This window comes from Solenopsis invicta, chromosome 3, assembly GCF_016802725.1.
Source record: "Solenopsis invicta isolate M01_SB chromosome 3, UNIL_Sinv_3.0, whole genome shotgun sequence".
NCBI classification, from domain to species: domain Eukaryota; kingdom Metazoa; phylum Arthropoda; class Insecta; order Hymenoptera; family Formicidae; genus Solenopsis; species Solenopsis invicta.
The window spans coordinates 26,678,956-26,698,809 of record NC_052666.1 but is presented as its reverse complement, the minus strand read 5'-3'; the positions used below and the strand labels follow the sequence as shown (position 1 = coordinate 26,698,809).

General features: G+C 31.5%; 2 protein-coding genes across 4 annotated transcripts; both read left to right on the top strand.

Moving 5' to 3' along the window:
- The first annotated feature begins 340 nt into the window (after positions 1-340).
- On the top strand, positions 341-15,754 carry LOC105207888 (facilitated trehalose transporter Tret1). Of its 3 annotated transcripts, none has more exons than XM_039446680.1 (7): positions 341-565; positions 2,549-2,958; positions 4,798-4,929; positions 12,230-12,435; positions 12,824-13,237; positions 13,549-14,126; positions 14,337-15,754. In XM_039446680.1, exons 3-7 carry the CDS (start codon positions 4,850-4,852, stop codon positions 14,661-14,663), a joined length of 1,605 nt encoding a protein of 534 aa, XP_039302614.1. In that variant the 5' UTR covers positions 341-565; positions 2,549-2,958; positions 4,798-4,849; the 3' UTR covers positions 14,664-15,754. The 3 variants fall into 3 exon arrangements, with proteins under 3 accessions (XP_039302614.1, XP_011175856.1, XP_011175857.1); XM_011177554.3 differs by having other exon boundaries at positions 2,485-2,958; XM_011177555.3 differs by having other exon boundaries at positions 347-468; positions 2,485-2,958.
- Positions 15,755-15,857: 103 nt separating this feature from the next.
- Positions 15,858-18,437, top strand: LOC105207889 (probable cytochrome P450 6a13). Its single transcript, XM_039446682.1, has one exon. The coding sequence runs from the start codon at positions 16,433-16,435 to the stop codon at positions 18,011-18,013; it is 1,581 nt and encodes a 526-aa protein (XP_039302616.1). The 5' UTR covers positions 15,858-16,432; the 3' UTR covers positions 18,014-18,437.
- The last annotated feature ends 1,417 nt before the right edge of the window (positions 18,438-19,854 follow it).

Below are 19,854 nucleotides of genomic sequence, written 5' to 3'. Positions count from 1 at the left end.
TCTTCATATAAAAATATTAATTCGTATCTCACAAGGAAAGATACATCGTCCCACATCAGTAATATTAAAAATTGAACCTCTCTTGCTATAAATGTCTCAATTTCGGCATGAATTACATTCAAAAATTCCAACTTCCAAAAATCCTCTTTGAGCAATCGCTACTCATAATTTAAAAATTGATTATATTATTGTATCCTTAATCCCAGCTTGATTCCGCTGTTTCTCCGCTCTCCACCGCATTGATGGTCCTCGGTCGCGTGCATTACGGGTATAATCACAATAAAATGACAGAGGCAAGAGAAGGGAGGAAGAGAGGTCACACGTACTCGCGCGTACGTACCTAGTCGCCTACAACCTCTGTTAGGAGGAAGGCAGGTGTCGAAGGAGGGAGCTCAAAATCGAAAGTGCAGCTAACTCACGGCTTTCGCGCTGCGCGACGTTTAGTCTGTCGCGGTGTTCCGATCTAATGTAAACCGTCAATCCTCCTCTCTAAGCTTTCTACTTTGTGATTTCTCCTCGATTCTTCCGGATTTTGTCACGGCAGAAGAAACTAATAACTCTCTTGGTAACGAGAATAATATTCGTGAATAATATTCTTCTTTCTGCCATTTTCTTTATCGTGAAATTGATCAAAATAATGTAACAAAAAACTTACTACTGATATTAGGCAAGAAAGAAGAAATTAGGAAATACTTTTACAGTTCGCCATCACGCGGCTTATATGAAAGCATTTTATATAAAGATTCAAATCGATAAACGAGCAAACGTGTGTGGGAAAAGAAGAAAGTGCAATGTTCGGTTGGAAAAATTTTTAAAACATAAAAATTATTCAACAGTTGACAAACTGGACATTTGCTGAGAATTCATTGAAAGAGTCGATTGTTTCTTCGTAGTAAAAAAAAAGACTATGCAAATAGAAAAATTAATTATATAAAAAAGATCTTATTTATAATTTCTTTGAGACAATACTACCTCTTTATTTTTAATAGCATTATACAGGTGTTTAAAAAAAGGGTCACTGATTTTGTAGAAATATAGCACTTATTAAACTGAATAAAAAACGGTAGATGAATCAAAACCGCGATTTGCATAATACACTTCAAATTGAAGAACAGCTAGTATACAGTCATAGCAAGATTTTAGTGCTAAAAATAATGTTTGTGTATAATTTTTAAATATTAATATTAAAACTAATATTTTTTTTGCAATAGATTCTTTGCAATAGATATTTTCCGGGAAAAGAAATGATTTTATAGATGTTTGTTATCATCACGATTATTGAATTAATTGTCAATTTAATTCTGTGATATTATGATTTTCTGATTTAAAAAGCAGTGTTTGAAATTCAAAGTAACGCCGCAAAATTCAAAGACAATTAGAAAATGTATTTGAAAATTACACATTATTTTCAGCATTAAGATTTTACTATGATCATATACTGGCTATTTCTCGATACACGTGCGAAATATGAATAAAAAGTATTTAGAGTGAACATAGTTTGGAAAATCAATATTATCAGAAATAGATATTTTATGTTTTGGTAACGTAAATGATATTTTAGATTCTGTCCATCAAATACGTTTTATAAACAAAGATTTTTGTTTTACAAATTTGGTCCAATACGAAACTATTAGTCATAGTGGTCATATTAATCGTATTAGTCATTTGATATGAAGACGTCGAGCACACAGAAGAAAAAATGGGTGTAATTATCGTAATTTAACTTAAAATTTATTGTTATTTTTGGTGCCAATTATATATTTATATTTATTTTATTGTGCAAATTATTAGCTATTAGTTATTAATTATTATTACTAAGTAAATAAGTAAACAAATATTTAAAAAATGGTTATATTCATTATATTTGTGATTTACTACATAAAAATGTTTATTTTATTTTTACAACATAAACAACTTGATATTCCATTACATTAATAATTAAAATACTACGTTAACTTGAATATTAATTTGAAATTATTATAATTTATAATAAAATTTTTCATAGTTGATAGAACTATAAACACAAGATTATTATTATTATTATCATTATAAAAATAGAGCTCCTAATCATAATTATTTGCAATTATAGTCACAAGTACTAAATGCTTTTTTCCTAGTACACGAAAATGGAAGGTGAACAAATAGAATGCCTTTTATCAGCATTGAAGAAAAGAACATAGTAAGGCAACACTTAATTTACCATATTAGAATGACATTTGAAGACTTTAAATGAACAGAGGCAAGAAAAATCACTCTTACACATTACCAAAACAAAAAATTGCCGCTATCTCCGACAAAATTTAATTTTTTTTAAATTACGTCCTAAACTTTTTTTATTCACTATCAGATTGATAAGTACTGTAAGTAGCATAACCCTCAAAATGGGTAACTCTTTTTATCGAGCACTCTGTACATTGAGCTAAAAAACATTAAAGTTATAAAATTAATAAAAGTATTAAAAGTTATAATTTTCTTTTCAAACAGTTTTATGGTCTCACAAAGATAATCCACGAGGATTTCTAACGAACTATAAAGTTTGTTTCCGTAGGAAAGAAGAAATAAAAGCGACCAAAGTGAGATAAACAAGCAAATAAAATCGGAAAATGTCGAAATATTAACGCAGGCAACGAAGGATAATGGCGAACATCGCATGCATGCGCGGACATTTAATTTGCGTTTAACCGCGTAACAACATGGAAAATTCATGCAGCTATTACTTCCTCGTCTGATAAATAACAAGAAGTACCGTTATAGTCACGTAATTATTCCAATTCCGTGACGATTTGGATGCGAACTACTTTGAACTTAAATTCCACGGAACGCTTCAATCCGATGAAGAAATCGATTAAGGAGGAGGCGTTCCCATTTAAGTTAAGACGAAATTGATCGACTTTCCGCAGCAAAAGAAACGACGAGAGGATCATTGATCGCTTCTGCACACGAGACACTTACGATCAGGTGAGCGCACAACGGGACTGATCTCGAATCGAATAAAAAATAGCCGGTGATATTTAAATCAAATATTTAAATCGAAATTGATCGAGAGAAATTTATTCCTCTGAGGTATTTGATGCATTCATTTATTAATTTTTTACGAATTTTTTATAAATTCTTGCATCCCATGTCATACAACTGTAGTCAGCTTTTTTACGAAAGAATTTTGATTAGATACCATCTTCTTATAATTTTATATTTAATTTTGTATTAAATTTTATATTAAATTTTATATTAAATTTTATATCTTATAAATTTTTAATTTAAAGAATAAGTCTATAATTAAAGTTCTAAGTATTAAAGTAAGTTCCACCTAATATATTGAACAAAAAATGAAAATTTTCTATTAAGAAAAACCCAAAGCGAATTGGCAAGAATCATCCATTTTTAAAATCATTTTCAATTATAAAAATATTTTAATGTATTTGTGAGAAAAAAATGCACTCTAAATTATAATACATAAAGAAATTCACTAATAAAATTTGTTGCAATGAAACTTTACATTAACTTCTTTTTTAGTGATTGAGTCACTCTACCATGTCAATTACGAATCATTAAATCAAATACACTAAGCACAATGAAGTAGTCAATAAATTATTAATCATGCATAATACCTATTTTACATATCATATCCCGTCCTTAACTATTCTTTTTATTCCAAAGATTACAAAAACATGCAGAAGAAATTTCCGTCGATCTTTTTTTCTCATTTACATTTATTTTTAGCGTGTCCTGTGCAAGATGTCTGTATCTATAACTATAACTTTTATTTTTCAAAATCGTATGCTTTACTCAAAGATAGATAAAGCTAGGATAGATCGAACATGAACATCGGCTTGTTAAATTCATTGTAGACAATCCATAGATATAGAAAAGACGCACCGAGTGTTATTGTAAAAGCACAAGACTCGAAGTTCACAGATAGAAAAAGATCGAAGACAATTGGTGTAAAAGAAAGAAGAGGTAATTACGTGACTCAGAGAAAGAAAGAAACCGGAAATCACAACTACCGTTTTTTTTTCTATTTGATTTTTATTACATTAGTGTACTTAACCCGGAAAAATGTTTTAAAATTTTGGGAAAAAATGATTTTTTTCTGATTTTTCTTTACCATATTTTTTTAGATTAAAAAAAAATAATGTTATCTTTATTATCATTAACATCAATGTTTTAAGATTTCTTTCATGTTTAAAAGTTTTAATTTATTAACAGTTTGCTGTAATTATCACAGTTGTATTTTTTCGTATTTTTCAACAAAATAAAAAAATAATTATTTTTATTTTTATAATAATTTTTCATTTCAAAAATTATTTTATAATAATTTTTCATTTCTCTATTTTTCCGCAAAATTTGGAATATTACCGCATATCATTAGTACCTTATTATCATAGTTGCTTTTTTTCTGTATTTTTGGGGAAAAACTTGGTTCTTTCCTGAATTTTATTTTTTCCAAAAATTTAAGAACACGAGTACTTTGTTATCACAGTTATTCCTTTTTTGAAAAAAGAACAGAAAAGATTTGGTTTTTTCCTCGATTTTATTTGTTTAGAAAATTAAGAGTACTACTTATTATCGAAGTATAAGATACAAGCTCGTCTACTGACGTCTGTGAAACAATCCGTTTTCAAGATTCTTTGAAAAAGTAAATCCGTTTGTGCGAAAACTTGTCTCTTCTCGTTCTTATAATACATTAGAGAGTTTCAAACGAAGCTGGGAATATGAATGGTGGAAGATAATAACGGCTTCGCATCCTCGTGATCGCATCATAGAATCTGATAAAACATTGTTTTGCTTTGTACGAAGGTCATTTTCGTCGTATCGGCAACGTTGTCCTTCGATATGCAAGAGAGACGGTATGCGTGAAGACGGGAAAATCGAACCACGGACAATTTCAACCGAAATGGCAGCTTCCGAACGCGCGGAGAACGGAAAGAGGTTTGTTCATATTTTCTTGAATTTCGCATTTAATTAAACGATTCACGGATAAAAATTATCTTTTACTAAATAGGAAAAATGTTGCTACAGAAAGTTTTATTCGTTTAGTTATAAATATTTTAAGATTAATATAAAATAATTCAGATCTTTCTCTGAAAAAGACAGCAAGTGTCTAGAACGGAAATCTCCAGAAATAAAATTTTTTAAATAGTAATTTTATTTCTACAAGATGCAAGGGAATTCTATAATTATTCAAGCAAATTTACAATTTACGCAAAATTCTAGAAATAACACTTGCAACGATTTTTTTTTTTAGTAGCCTTGACTTGTGGAACGTTGTTCGATGGTAATGTAATAATTGAAGGAATATATAATGCTTATATATAGAAAGAATCTTTCCATATCAATTATGTAAAAACGTTACATGAGATTCCAAGAATTATCCAGAAATTTAAAATTCTTTCGGCAAAATTTTATTATTACACTGTTCATTTAAAAAACACAATTATGAATTTACGTCATTTAATGTAGAGTAAAGTCTTTCTTTGAAAAGGATACATTTCCAGAGACACAACTGTCAGAATATGACAGGTATATTATATGCACATATTTGAAAAGATCGACCAACAGTCCTTATTCATATTACATTTTTCATGTAATGCAAATGTAATATAAATTATATATAAGACAGTTTTGGTGCTACATTCAGGACGTATAGAAGGAATTCGGCCTTAGTAATATGCGAGCAAAAAACCAATCGAGAACCCAGGAGTTCATTGCTTAAAATGTGGTTTACCAACTTTCACGACGACTTCGCGCCGAGTCGCACACATTTCCTGATCATAATATACAACCTTGAAACGGCAGATCTAAAGAGTTAAAAGTATAAAATCCAAGGTGTCGGTGCCGCATCTAATTGGTTTTCAGAGAAACCCTAGGTGAAGTGGAGGGAGAAGGGGGAAAGAGTGGAAAAATTGTAGAAGAAAAAAAACATGTCAATGACATAATTTTGTGACTTTCCGCAAGATCATAAATCTAGTTGTACAATCGTTTCTGAATAATCATACGATGTAACATCGAGATTAACCACGCGATAAATAATTTTTATCAGCTCTTTCGTTTCATTTCATTTCATTTGCATAAAAATGTTAATGTGGTATGCTGAATTAATTCGACAATATGTAATGAATTCGTTGACTAATTCATTATTATAATACGTGATCATGATGTCACATTAGTTCCGAATACAATTGTTATTAGTTATTATACATACAGTTATTGTTATTAACTCTTTACTATCTCATTATCTAATTTCATCGGTTTCATATCGATAATCACAATTAATTAGTAAAAAGAAAAAAAGAAAAAAACAGAAGTTTTATATGTAAAACATTAACAAAAACGGCAAATATGAAAACGAGCAGATGTCGAGCATTTTCGTAAGTCCGATACAGTAATTAAGTTTATATCCGCTTATTAAATCCGCTTATTAAAATTTATGATGTTCCAAGACTGAGTTTATGCTGGTTTATGCTGTAGTACATTTGTGATAAACACGGTACATCTCTTGTACTTTTCATCGCCGTTTTTTTATCTTCTGTTATTATATGTGAAATGTGGTATTATAAACTCATCTGCAAATATAAGTTTGTACAGTTCAGGTGAAACTGCAGGACATTAAGAAAATTACAGGAAGTGAGATATTATTAAATTGCCAGTTATTTCATCATCCCTAAGAACTCTGTCTTTTTCCACGAGTTCTAAATTATTATGTGTCGTAGTCGCTTACGCAACACGCACATGTTATATTTAAAAATAAAAATGCCTAATCGATTGTCAAACATGGTATCCTCGAATTATTGCAACTAGAATACAGAGAAAAACCAAAAAAATAGTCTTATGACTGCATATCGTGAAGACTTTTTAAAATCAAGAAAGCTTTATGAAATGTCAAAATGTGTCGATGCATTTTCCTTCTTATAACTAAAAAGTTTATTCTATTATATATTTTCAAAGAAATCTCTGATTTCATCCATTGATTTCTCATTGTTAACTTTTAATCGCGATGTGGCCGGCAAATGAAATGCAGTTTGCTTATTATAGATCACAGATTAAATAATAAAGATGCAAATTGAAGTCCGAGTCTTAAATCGCCGGTATGAATCGCGTCTTGTTGAGAGATAAAATCAAGAGACGTTATTGTGTCTCTCGTGTCACGTGACAGCGTCGGGACAGATGAAGAGTGTTCATACTTTTAGTATAGCCGCTTATCAAGATAATTATTACTTAAATCTCATCAGTAACTGACATAACTTTTTTTTTTAGGAAAACTATAGATTAAAATAATAATATATTAAGAAATATATTTCTCACGTTAATAATTTTAAAATTATTACAAGCCTCTTAATATTCTTAAATTTGCTTTTGTTTAGCAAAATGATACGATATTATTATCAAATTATACATACTGTTTTTTTTTTAATTTAACTTGAGCGATGCACCGTCAATCACCGTCATTAATTATGAATCTCAATCACCTTAACGCTAATCGTTATTAAGTGGCAGCGGAATACAGCAGACAGTAATCTGCTGTTCGCAAATGAGTCACTGACCGACAATCTCATTGTATTGATGCCGCCTCCGCGATTAATTAACATCCTGAGCGTCAATCGGAGCTCCCTGTGAGACAAAGCTAGCTTTGCATTCGATCAGGTGACGGCGAGAAATCTCATTAACCTAATAATCGCTGTAACAGTATCTACGCTACGAGTCTCCGAAACCGAGGCGAGACGTTGGCGTTAAATAGATCGTGTCGTGAAAAACCTTGACCCAAGCGCGTTCAAATATCCCGGAAAACCGCAGTTTCGCGGACTCGATTAGACCATGCGTGCGAAACATAACGACACATAATGCATAATGACAGGACTAATTGACGAAGATAAGATCTTCACTCGGCAACGTATTGATGGTACTCTTCTCCTCGTCTGAGAATTAGGCGACACGCGCGTGACAGTAATACAAAAGAAACAGAAACATCATGATATTATTTATGAGAAGAATGACGTTGAGCAAAATGTTCATCGCGCACGTTTCTTATGTAAGTATTTTACTAATGTTCACGTAAATCCCATTTTACGTTTAAATCTCATGACCGTTTAAATCTCCGACGGTTTCTGGTGGAAAAAGGGATGCAGCTCTTTGCGTAATAGAATTTTTGTAAAAACGCTAGAGCTGAACAATTAATAAAATGACGTAAACATTTCGTAAACAATTGTGAAGTAATTTTTCGCGTGATTTAAATCTGATGTCACGAATGTTCCAAAATGAAAAAGAAGTAGGTTCCTTAAAAATAAAAAAATTATGCAAATGTTCGAACAACATTCCATTATTTCCTGACACTCTTTGTCACGACAAAATAAATTACATAGTGACAAGATCAAGTGATTAGTCGAGACTCGAACGATGCGGCGAGTCTCTAGAGGGTCTTTTAATAAAATCTGATTTTCTCCCGTAATAATTAATGCCTTAGGGCAATTAATGTATCACAAAAGCAGAATGGTATTAAAGTCGAAGCATACTAATTGTGTGTATGAAGGACATTCGGTTGGCATATTTCATGCATAATTAAAGTCAGGATTTGATTGATCGCTAAATATCGTTAAATGTGAATTGCTAAGTCCCTCGATAAGCATTCAATCGGGAGCTTCATAAGTATTATTTAAAGTTATTTTTCTGCCTCCCTTAGACGCATCCCGTTAATTTGTACGTGTATTCATGTTTTAGACAAAATAAAGAGTTTAATAAACCGAGCGAACTTTAATAAAATAATTTTAATTAATTTAATTAAATATATCTAGAACTATTTAGTAATTATATTAATAGTAACCAAACATAATAATCAGTTATTAAACGGTTATCAAAATATTATTAAATATTATTAAATATATAAATTATTATATAAATTGAATTTATTTAATTGAAATTATTTCATCAAAACTTAGCAATGATCATTTAGGCTTTATATTATTACTAAACTCTTTTTTTTTCAATGTATGAATAACTAAAACTGCGTGAAGGGTATGATAGTATACGTGGGAAAGGGCAACGGATGCATTTACATGCCCGAGCAGGTGAAAAACGAGATTGCGTTACATGATTGGAGATATTACATCATCGCTGGGCTCGTTTCATTCAAAATGAGAGAACGGCGCGCACTTAATGAGCGACACACTTTGCTTAAAGCCAATGCAACGCATCGGTATTGCGAGCCTGCGGATTTACCGCAGGCAGAAGATAAGAGGAAAATATGAGATAGGTAAAACACCGGAATACGAGAGAACGTTAAAAAATTGTATCTATATTCGCCTAACCGCGACCTCGCATAAATAACTCATTCATACTAATCGTCGCATTGTTCGCCGGTATTTCGCGTAATGCTCGTTATAATGATTTTAAATCGGTGCACGATTCAACACAAAAGGTGCCTCAATCGTCATTGCGCTTATGTAATTGAATACGTTCTTGCACGTTTGCAATACGCTATGTGGATCATCGTAAACCGGTTCTTTTCATCTTTCTCTTCTAGCGAATATTTTTATGGGATTATGGAATTATTTTAATCTTATTAAGTTTAATTTATGGAAAATGCACGTCTTATAAGTTAACGGAACCAAGTGAGCAGAATTAATTATAATTGAGTTTTTTCTGTGGCAACTTTTTAGCAATAAATGAAAAAATTAGTTTTAATTGATCTGCTTACTTTGTTCAGAATATATGTGTCAGAAGATGTGTCAAGTTATTCTAACCCATTCATCTTAAGATAATAAATCTATGTAACTTTATACTATATTTGTAACGTTCTTAATTTAATATGTATATGCAAAATATATGTTTGCATAAATATCTTACATAGATTTATTTTTCCGATTTAAGATAAGCATTAATTTCTCACTCACCGACGACGCCCAGGAGCGGAGTCGTGACGCCACGTTGACCTGCATTATACAAATACGAAATTTAGATTAGCGTTTAAACGACACATTTAACATTAGAAAATTAATAATTTTTTAGTGCATCACGAAAGTATGCTCTTCGTCTTGAAAAAGTATATATATATGGTGAAAGATTACATAATTTTCGCGAAAAACTTTTTTTCGAAGAGTTTCTTTTAAGAAACAGAAGAGACAATTAAATAATGTGAATAAATATCACCAGTGACCAAACATATCAGGATATTTATTATAAATATGGAAAGAACAATTTTGTCAAAATATTTAAATATTTAGCTGGATACGAAAATAATTTTATTGGAGCACCAAAATAATTATGATAGATGTTCAAGCATGATGAGCAATGCTGCCAAAAATTTTAACACTTTAGCAATTTAGTTTGAGAGTCCAACATAATTATTTCAGAAATATTCTATATTATTCTTTCAATTCAGGTATATTTTTTTATAATTTATATTTTACGTAGTTTTCAAACTATTTTTAATTTTTTTTCATGGAATAATAAATAAAAAAAAAACAAATTACATACACACGTGATGTATCTTTTAGTAAAAGAATTATTGAAAACTTTTTTATTTCTAATTCATTTCCAAAATTTTTACGAATTTTTTACTAATTATAATAAAAAAGAATATAAGAAAATTGTAGGAATATTAAAAAATATTATTTACATAATAGATAAATTGCATGCAAAAAAATGAATTTGCAGAACAAAATAAATTAACATAAAAATGTTTGGTTAAAAGTATGCCTGTCAGTGTATATAGCATACGATTAATAACAGATTACAGATCAAATGCAAATTCATCAGAAAATTAAAGTTTATTAAAAATTGTTTTTTATCTCTTCACATAATTTTTTCTCGAAATTTGCGAGATAAAAGTTGACACACTTCACAAGAGATAAAAAATATATTACAAGAAATATAATTGTTGATAAAATAATGCGCAAAGAGATAAAAAGCAAAAACACCTTGTAGATTAGTCTTAAATCTTAAGCTTTGCCGGAGAGATTGTTGCCGAAAGCAAAATGATTACGTGAAGTGAAAGGCTTCATAAATGGATTGTCGATTATATGCCTTAACGAGGTGGAAGAATTGCGTTTCATTGAGCTCGCATAAACTTTCCTCAGTGCACAAGTATTTTATATTCATTTTATGTCGATAAATATATATGTATTATCTTACTTTCATTTATATGAAAAGTAATACAATGCTTTCCAAAACTGTTATACATACTGATATGTACTTTTGCTAGATTTTATATAAGTTTACATCGCCATTTAATTGCATTCATGTGTTTAATTATTCTGAAAATTAATTTATTTGGCATCCCAGATCTGTGGATCTTTTCATTCTATATAGGCTACTTGAGACCTTTTATTCAACTGATTGAGAGTTCAATGTAGCGCACGTAGACCTTTAAAGATGTGTCGAGCATGTTAAATTCCAAGGCCCACTAAAGCATCAAATAACTACTAATTCTAAAGATTGTTATTTTTAGACGAAGTGAGAAGGTGCGTACATCAATCATATTTTATATCAAAAATATTATAGAATATGTTAAATATGCAATAATAAATGACACGACGGAATTATATTAAAATTATATAATTAATATTTGCAAAATTTAACAATTTTTTATGAATAAACACAATTGTTGTGCTTTTTTGCAATTATTGATCTTGCAGAAAACGAATTATTATAACAATTTTACGCAATAACTATTTTGAATATTTACTAGAAGAATTGAGATTAATAGATCTATTTTGTAATTCTTAATAACAGTGTCATATCATTATATTATCGTTCCACAGGTATAATATATGTTAAAAAAGTTATGCAAGTGATAATATAAAAATAATGACAATGTTGTTAAAAATTAGTAGATGAAGTAGATCTACAAGTATATTTGTTAATGTCGCACATTTCACAATTTACTCTGTGTAAAATAATGACAATAAAATCTTATCTAAATTGGCAGATAAACTATGTTTTTTGTCTACTATAAAGGACTTCATTAATTATATATTTTAGCGATAAAATTAGCATTTCTAAAAAAATTTAAGATAATTATAAAAAATATATATATTTCTATAATCTTAAATAAATGGACGTAATAATTATTAATAATTTAATATACATTGAAGAATAAGAGAATGTAATGTAATTGCAATAATTTTAATAGTTAATGTATGTGTACACTTATTATATTTAAAAAAGTAGGCATTAAATTCATGTATTTTCAGCAAAATATGCGTTGTATTAGTATATTTTTCTTTGTGCATTTTAGAAACGAAGACAAAGCAATCACACAAGATGAGGGAGCATATATTTCTAAACTTCGGCAAGCAGTACCGCAATGTTGCGCAGTCGGTGCTAAAAATTTACTCCTAATTACTTTTGGTTCAACCTTGGGTTTCTCAACTATTCTTATTCCGGCATTACAGAAAGAGGATTCGGACATCAAAGTCACGATGGAGGAATTAACATGGATCGGTAAAAGATTATTTATAAATATAAGATACGATGTAGAATTATTTAAAGAATTTTTGCTTTAAACTACAGATATAGAATTCTTTTTTCTTTTACTTTTTTTTAAATTAAACTCTTTTATTATGATATTTAAGTTCGTATAAATTAAATTCTATGGCAAAGTAATATATTAGTTTACCATATTAAAAATCATTTCAATTGATATATTTAAATTATTAATTAGAATTGTCAGTTCACTTTATAGTTTAAAATAATAATTTTCTTTATAGAAAAAAAAATATATATATATGTTACATATATTTTATGTGTATAATAATTTTATTTATTATCTATTTATATTAATATTGATATTATAACGTCTGAGACGACTTTATTACATATCATCTTTCAGGTAGCCTGAATTTATTTCTGGTACCGCTCGGCTGTTTGGCCAGCGGACCGCTGTCGCAGTATTTAGGCAGGAGGAAGACGATGATGCTAGCGAATATACCGTTCGTGATAGCCTGGTTGATATTTCATTACGCTAGCAATCCCACGATGTTACTCGCGTCGCTCGCGATGACAGGGCTAACGGGCGGCCTCCTCGAGGGCCCAGTTATAACTTATGTCGCCGAGGTAACGCAACCCTACCTGCGTGGGATGCTCTCCGCGACTTCTTCGATGGCGGTGATACTGGGTATCTTTACGCAAATGTTAAGCGGCAGTTTGGTCGACTGGAGAACGGTGGCGCTGATCAATCTGACTTATCCTATTCTTTGTTTCTTGGCTCTGTGCTTGGTACCAGAAAGCCCGCACTGGCTCGCCGGTGGGTGTTTAATCGAAATTATTTATCTATTCACTTTATTGAACTATTATTTTATTACATTGTCCATTTAAAATTGTTATATGTTTGTCTCTTTTCAAATATAAGAAATATCTATAACAAGCAGTTATATAATTAATTGTTTAACAGTTGAAAAAATTATTATTTGAATCTATTACTTTGGTTAAATCAAAAGGTTTCTTTCACCTTTTTTTTCTACGAAATAAATATCTAATCTTTCATATTAAAAATTTTGAAGCTAATCGAAGCTAGTTTTGAATTTTAAACAACAACAAAAAATTGGTTTTCTCCAGTTAAGGGTCGTCTCGAGGAATCGGAACACGCTCTCTGTTGGTTACGAGGCTGGGTAGGCCCGTCGCATGTGCGCAACGAATTTAAAGCGCTCTGCGAGTCGGTTCAGAAGCCGGCCGATAACACCGGGTCCGACAAGGAAGAGATCTGGCGAGCCTATACGAAACGGACCTTCTACCTGCCTTTCATTTTGGTCGCCACGGGCTTCTTTATCAGTAACTTCGGTGGTAGCGCAACCCTGCAGACTTTCGCTGTCGTGATATTCGCGAAACTGAACGCGCCGATCGACAAGTACACGGCCACGGTGTTCCTGGGCGTCGCCCAGTTAATCGGCACCATACTCTGCGTACTGACAATTCATCTCATGGGAAAGCGCAAGCTGTCCTTCCTGTCGGTCGGCGGTAGCGGTATATGCTTTCTCATTACCGCTATCTACGGTTATCTGAACGAGGCGGGTTACTTTGACGGAGTTAAGTACAGCTGGGTACCCACTACTCTCATGATAGGGGGTGCTTTCTCGGCGAATCTCGGCATCAGGACGCTACCTTGGATTCTCGCGGGCGAAGTGTTTCCCGTGAAGGTGCGTGCAATCTGCACAATATCTCTCTTTTGTATTCTTAGGTTTGATAAGTTCCTAAATTTAGTAAGTTTAATTGTTTACGAACTAAATTGCCAAACTACTGTTTCCCATGTCGATGATCTCTCTAAGAATAAATGGAGTTTTCATTTATTATTAAAATGCTTGTAGACATTTTTCTTGATCCGAAATAATTTCGATATTCGCCATCAGGTACGCAGCACTGCAACCGGCGCGGCCGGCATGATTGCCTACGTTATGGCGTCGATCTCGAACAAAACTTTCCTCTACATGATAAACGGCATGTCACTGTCCGGCACGTTTTTCTTCTATTCTCTGGTCAATCTTGTCGGCTTGTGTGTACTGTACGTGATATTACCCGAAACCGAGGGTAGGACCTTGCGAGAAATCGAGGAGCATTACGCCGGCATACAAAATCTGAAGAATCGGCCGAGCAAGGAGCAACGGGCCGACAAGGAGAAGTGGGCAGTCACGAATCCAGCGATCGTGTATGACGAGAGTGCCGAAAGTAAATTGTAGATTGGAAATCGACTGGCAACTTTGCAAATTAAATTATTTCATATTAACTATTACATTTTGGACTCGTGACAAAATTATCTATGTATGTCAAATTATACGAAAGAAATTATGTAGTTTCTCTTCTATACGATTGCAAAATGCAATTATATGTGTAACTTTTGTTTTAACGCGGAGTCATATAATTATAGATAAAATTTAAATTTGATTAATTTACTCGCGAATGTAAGCGTGTATTGTGTATAAGTGTGCGCTGATTTATTGCGATACTTAAACGAGAACATAATTATATGTATAATTATTTACATGAAGAGGTAAGATAATCGTAGAGATTATATGAAATGATTGATGTTCATCTATTTGATACAATGGGAACAAGATCGTTTAGCAATTAAACTGGTTTTCCTAAGAAAATTTCCGGGAAAGAGAAGAAAAATAAAAGAGTTAGTGATATTGAAGAATTTTAGAAAATAATACCTTTATTTATTAATTTATATTATTTAAAACAGATAGGCGCGATTGCCATAAAGCGCTACTGGCATCAGCGCTGATGTATTACTGCTGACTAATCTTTAGAAAAATAGATATTAATTTTTCGATTTTAAACTAGTCTTGATTATTTTTTGCCAAAATATAACTTTGTCTTATAATCAAATAAAAAGCGAAAAAAAAGAGAGAAAAAGTTAATGAAAATAAAGTTTCTAAAGGTTAGCAGAATACTTGATAGACTTATTTTGTTGACTTGAATATCATTTCTTCGTTATTGCTTAGGGAAACTTTTACATTTTACAAAGACATTTCATTCTTTTATTGCGATTGAATTTACGCAGATTTAATGAAAATAAAATCGAGGATAAATAATGGGGCCTAAATAGAAATAAGCCTTAACTATATTAACGAACGATATTGCATATCATTATTCACTGTGATGATTCGATAATTTTTAACTAAACATAGAATATATATATTTTTACAAAATGTAAAATTACGCACACGTCATATTTTCATAAGTAAACTCGAATACTAGTTATTAAATAATTTATATGCGCTCTTGATAAAAAAATCTCAAATAAAAATGTTTATTAGATTTTTAACAATTTGATTTCTCTCTATAATCTATATCTATAAAAAAAATCTATAAAATTTGCGTTGTATAAATTAGAAAATTACTGTTTCTAATAATATTTTCTTTTAAATAATTTTTTAATAATCTATATGTTTCTTAATTATACATATTTATTTCTTCAAATTGATTAATAATACTGTGCAAATTATTATTAAAATATAAAAGAAGTAAAGACATTAATGGAAATGTAAATAAATGTCAATTCGGACACGCCAACTTTTTGCTTCACTTAATCCCAGTTACTTCAGTCATTTTAAATCTACTTTATGAATCATAAAATTACATAAAAAGCGTATGCAAATAAATGTATTAAACTTTTATTACATAAACTTTAAGATTTTAAAATTTGCATAAAACTTGTATAAACTAATTTTGCGTTTTTTGTCTAATCAAAAGTACAAAAAATTTTGTTCACAAATACTTTTGTCATGTTCCTATTCGTGTTTCCGTCTTCGCCAATTGAGGAAATCAATTTAGTCAATTGTAAAAAAATGTTACTTGATATTACAAAATAATAGAAGAGATTTATTTAGCAACACTGAAAAGTGCCAATGCGAACTTTATTATTGTTTTGTTCTCTCACTCTATCAGCCGATAATCGGTGCTATCAGCGTGTGTATACCCCACTCAACGACACTGCTGTATCATGTCGCTAATGATAAGTGTCAAGGCTACATTGATTTATCCGCCCAAGCATCAGTTCTTATTCGAAAAAAGAAACATGATCATACTGGTGTCTCTGATTTTCGGGGCACTCGTAGCCCTTTACTTTTATCTTACGCGAAATCATAAGTATTGGCAAACACTTGGAGTTCCGTGCATGGATGGAGCCCTGCCAGGATTTGGTCACATGTTGTCGGTGGCGACTATGAGAACAGGCATCTCTGATTTCTGTGACAAGATCTACAAGGATAACAAGGGTCATAGCATGATCGGGGTCTATGACTTCATGTCGCCGTTGTTGATGATTCTGGAACCGAAGCTGGTAAAAACGGTGCTGAAAACCAATTTCTCGAGTTTCTCTGAAAACGCAGTCCATCTCGATTCCAAATTGGACCCGCTTCTATCATATAATATTTTCGGTCTTTCTGGTGAAAAGTGGGTAAACGGCAGAAAACGCTTGACCTACGCATTCTCCAGTATGCGACTAAAAATCCTACTCGAAAGTGTTAAAAAGGTGTGCGTAACGTTCGAGGATTACATCGATAAAAAGCTAAGTAACGTTGAGAAGGCGGAATTCGAATTGAAGACCCTGTTCTCCAGGTATACTGCACAAGTGGTAGCCGCCGCTGGTTTCGGCGTGGATGGGTACTGCTTCGACGACGAGAAAGAAGATATATCTTTTCGAAAAATCGGACAATCTATTTTAGAACCGACCGCGCGAAATGCAATGATATTCACTATTGTGTTTCTCATTCCGTCATTGAACAGAATCTTGAAGATGAAATTTATTCCCGATCACGTCGATCATTTCTTTAGAACCTTGGTCGCCGATCACATGGAACAAAGAAGAAAGGACAAAATACCAAGGCATGATTTTCTCCATTTGATGGCCGAACTAGAACGAGCGGAGGGCGGTAAATTCGATAACGAAATGCTCGCAGGACAAGCAATGTCGTTTATACTCGACGGTTATGAGACTTCCAGTAGCACTATGAGCTACGTTGGTTTCCATTTAGCCAGCTATCCAGAAATACAGGAGAAATTACGCGAGGAGGTGATGTCCGTGCTAAACAGATACAACGGTGAAATCACTTATGAAGGTTTGAAAGAGATGACGTACATGGACCAGGTCTTCAACGAGTCAATGAGAATGATACCCGCAGCAGTGGTCATGAAGAAGCGATGTACGAAAGAATTCGAACTAAAAGGATCTGACGGAGTTGCATGCCGTGTTCCACCAGGAATGGAGATTCTTATACCAGTTCAAGCTCTGCACAAAGATCCTCAGTACTGGGAACATCCCGAGGAGTATGATCCTGAAAGATTTAATCCGGACAGAAAACACAGCATCGAGAAATTCGCATATCTACCCTTCGGCGAAGGTCCGCGAATCTGTGTTGGTATGAGAATGGCTCAGCTGCTGATGAAAGCAGGTTTTACTGTAATTCTGAGAAAATACAAGCTGGAACTATCCCCAAAGATGCAAGTACCTTTAAAAATGATTCCTGGAGCCCTTTTACCAGCACCAAAAGGTGGATTTTCGATTTATTTTCGACAGCTTTAAATACAAATATCTTCTTTCAAACTTTGTCTGAACTTTCAGCGTTGCGAATAATGTTTTTGTGTGCAAAGGAAAAAGTTTTGATACATCTTTACGTAACAACGGAATTCAAATTTAATCAGTATCCATTATTACTGTACTTTTATACAAAAATAAAAAAATACTTGAAATTTTATAATATATTTTCTTATTAACATTGTAAGTTTTTAAATAAATAATAAAATTAAATTGGGTTTTTTTTTCAAAAAAATTCCTAAATTTTAAAATGCTCTAAACGTGGATTTCTCCATGATTCTGAACTTGTAATTTAGAAAATTATTCAATATTTTAATTCACTCATACAGGTTAAAGTACTTAAATTAATACATATGTTTAAAAAATATAATATTTAACGTTATATTAGGTCATTTATTTATTAAGAAACTTTAACAATTTTTCTCGAGGGCCCGTATACGTTATATTTTTTGTAATATTTTTCATGTAATGTGTATTAAATAAATTTATTTTTACGCTTCCGAAAAAGATTATTTTCAAATCTAATTTACTAATTCACTTATGCAGGTATGATACATTCATTCGCTACTAGGTAAATTATTTTCAATAGCTATTCATAGTATCACGACATTTGCACAATGATATAATCACGCATCATTCTTTTTATGTACATCGCGAGTAGTACCACGTCTCGCTAAATTATTTTTTTATCATTATTCAAATTATTTTTTTATCACACAATTAAACTTGAGTAAATGACTCTTGAGATTTAACAAACAATAGGCAAATGAGAGTCCAGCGCAGTTAGTATATTTATTTATATTTAATTTTGCGCAACACTATATAACCGCGCTGAACTATCATTTGCCTGTATCTATTGTTTATTTTTCATCAAACACGTGGATCTAGTTCTTATTTTTATTCTTTGTATTATTTTTAAATTAAATTGTGTTGCTTTTATTTTTGCAAATGTTTATTATATATTTTATCACTTACAAGTATGTAGAGGCACGTATACGATGTATAAATGCATGTGAGTGTTCGCGTATTGAGTTCGGATCCGTGGGTTTGCTAACAATATGATCAATTGATTATGACAGTTATTCCTGCGAGAACACCAATTGAGAATTCCGAGATACTGTGGCCATCTAATTTAATTGAGGCGCTATATTAATTTAAATCGATATTGATAATTATGGAAAGACTTGTCGTCCGACAAGAAAAGAGCTCGTAGTTCTTCAGTTTTACTGTAGATGGAACGTGTAGTCTGTTACCCGAGAGACACAAATTGATTAAGAATTTCACACTATCCATATTAAATTTTAATAATAGATTTTTTAATTAATATAAAATTAATTTTTCAACAAAAATTTTGGAAAAAACTTTCATTTTTTTATATGTATTAATTTATTATTACATACACATATTTATTTAAACATTCGAATAGAATTTCCAGGATTTCAGATTTTTCCCAGAAGAAAAATTTGAAAAAGCATTTGACTAAGATTAAAACATCTGACATAAAATTAATTTTCAGATATAGGAAATTTAATAATCAAATATACCTGCAAAGATTCTTTAAAATCATCTAACTCTTTAATCTAAGACCAAAAGCTGCCAACTGTATGGTTTTTTTTTCTTTTCCTTTATAGTAACAAATTACAAATATAGAGATTAAAAACTTCAAAAAAATCTTTTCAAATGTGTGTGTGCGTGCGTGCGTGTGTGCGTGTGCGTGTACGTGTGCGTGCATGTGCGCTCGCGCATGCGTGCGTGCGTGTGTGTGTGTGTGTGTGTGTGTGTGTGTGTGTGTGTGTGTGTGTAAGATTACCAATCAATAACTAACAAGA